The sequence below is a fragment of the Notothenia coriiceps genome, unplaced genomic scaffold (genome assembly GCF_000735185.1).
Source record: "Notothenia coriiceps isolate Sejong01 unplaced genomic scaffold, NC01 NC01_scaffold00015218, whole genome shotgun sequence".
Lineage (NCBI taxonomy): Eukaryota > Metazoa > Chordata > Actinopteri > Perciformes > Nototheniidae > Notothenia > Notothenia coriiceps.
Window position 1 is genome coordinate 2498 of NW_011347919.1, and position 2348 is coordinate 4845.

The 2348-nt window shown below is 38.5% G+C and overlaps 1 protein-coding gene across 1 annotated transcript; it reads left to right on the top strand.

Moving 5' to 3' along the window:
• Window positions 1-450: 450 nt before the first annotated feature.
• Window positions 451-1883, top strand: LOC104948828 (ankyrin repeat and SOCS box protein 13-like; the record flags this gene model as incomplete). Its single annotated transcript, XM_010775051.1, has 2 exons — window positions 451-587; window positions 1696-1883. Coding segments are annotated over exons 1-2 (231 nt in total), but the record flags the coding sequence as incomplete, so codon positions are not given.
• Between the last annotated feature and the right edge of the window lie 465 nt (window positions 1884-2348).

Genomic DNA, 2348 nt, shown 5'->3' on the forward strand with positions numbered 1-2348 from the left:
TCTCTCTCCAAGCAAAGGACAAATAAAGATGAGGGTGGTATATCGGTGAAAGTAAGAGAAAACGCTCTCAGGATATTACAAATAACTAATTATTAGAATCAAAAAAGATATAAGCAAATGATTGTAAAGCAAAGCTGTCAGATTTGTTGTAGTTACAGTAATGAACTACTTAAAAAATGACACGAAAAAAACAACCTATTTGAACTACTGCCATGAATGTAGTAACATATCTTATCTGTGACTTGTAATATCTGTGACCTTCAAAGACCATTAAAACAAAAAACATTAAAATAATATGATTATATAATTAATACAAATAATTGAAATAAGTTCCAAATTCGGATCAATAAAGTATCTATCTATCTATCAAACGTAAGAACTACAACTCCCAGCATGCACTTCGAGTTCTAGGTATGTCACATGACTCGCTCCGCATGTAAACCAACCAGTGCTTCTTTCGGGATGTAAACATCACCAGCTCGCTGTTTACATCTCATGTCTCTGCGTCTGCTGCCTTATTCCTTCCCAAAAAAAATAAGACGGAATGGAAATTCAAAGTGACCGAGATTATTTCTTTGGAGACATTGGTGAGTGTGAGAAATAGAGAACACTTCCGGTCAGAATATCTAGTTTTTTTGGGACCTTTTTCGGCCCGGTTTGACCAGCATGTAACGTTATCCACATGTGTCATGAGGAATGGTAACATGCTAATTAGCTGTAGCTCGAGTGTTGGACTTGAGTGGACATTTACTCAAGTCCTGCACTTAAGTACAATTTTGAGGTTAGGCCTACTTGTTTTTATTTGAATATTTTAATTTCCTTCCACTTTATACGCCTTTACAGTTCAGGGGTAAACATTATATTTCTAGTATTTTTACCCCTTGGTAGTTTTAAAGGCTTTTCGGCTGTAAACAAAGTAAAAAAATACATTTGAATGTAGGACTTTTACTTGTGACAGTGGTATTGTCAAGTAAGTGTAGTGTACTTATTAATTCTGAGTACTTTAATCCCATTTGTAGCGTCTTTTACGCATGTTACTACTGATAAGTGTGTATGGATACTGACAACAAACTATGGGGTGCATATACAGTAAGGAATGTTATGGTAAATCAGTCCTTGTATGTACAGTATTTGAGGAGACATGTACTAGAAGACTACTTTTCTAAGATGTGATACAATTATGTAATGTACTACTACTATATACAAAATGTACAGAGTGTACATTAAACAACATATTTACAGCAGAGCTCAAACTATTAGGTAACAGTTGTCTATTTATACACTCATACAAGAGGATTGACAAACATCTTAAGGCAAGATAAGAGAAGATGGACCTTTTTAACAGCAACAGGGTAAGAAGGAAAAACAGGACAACACAGATTCACACAGATTAGAGATGAATACAATTAAAGATAACATCAAAGATAACAATACCATTATACACAGGTAAGTAACTTTAAAATATGAAATGAATTCAAATTAAAATGAACATATATAGATTCAATTTCAAGATTCAAGGCTTTTATTGTCATGTGTACCAGATGAATGTTATGGATGTCCTTTCAAAAGTTCAGGTGTTGAACAGTCTTATGGCCTGTGGAGTGAAACTCTCCGTGAGTCTGGTGGTTTTAGACCTGATGCTGCGGTGCCAGATATTTGGGCCATATTTGGTGATCATCCTGATGTGTCCTGCAGGCTGCTGGTCTGAGAGGACGGAGGTGCACAAAGCAGCGTCTCAGGGCCAGACGTCCCAGCTGCAGAGTCTGATCCTCAGCGGAGCTTCAGTCAACGTGGTGGCGGTCGACTCCATCACCCCGCTGCACGAGGCCTGTCTGCGGGGACAGACCCAGTGTGTCCGCCTGCTGCTGGACGCCGGAGCCCAGGTGAGACAGACAGGAGCAGCATCTTATGTAGAAAAAACAGCTAGCCTTTTAATATCTCCCACACAATTATCAAATCGGAGGTACAAGGTCCCACGATTTAATAAAGTAAGACTGAAGCCCTCTTTTGTGCCCCAATCGACCCTCAAATCCTATAAACGCCTGAAAGGGGATAAATAAAGTTCCATCTTGTCTTATCTTAAAGGTCACCTATTATGTAAAATCCACTTTGTCATGTCATGTCTTAGAGACTCTGGAAGTTTCAGGAACAAAGATTCTCCCTCTTTTTGATCCATTTCTATAAAAACCTGTCTGAAAATGAGCTGATCAGATTTTGGCCACTTTATGATGTCATAACGATTTTGTGGCTTGTGTAACCATTAGCCAATCAGCAACCAAGGTAACCCCCCCCCCACCTCACCTCGATACTCCTCCTACGAGCACCACTGTTGTTCTTTTAACCTTAAA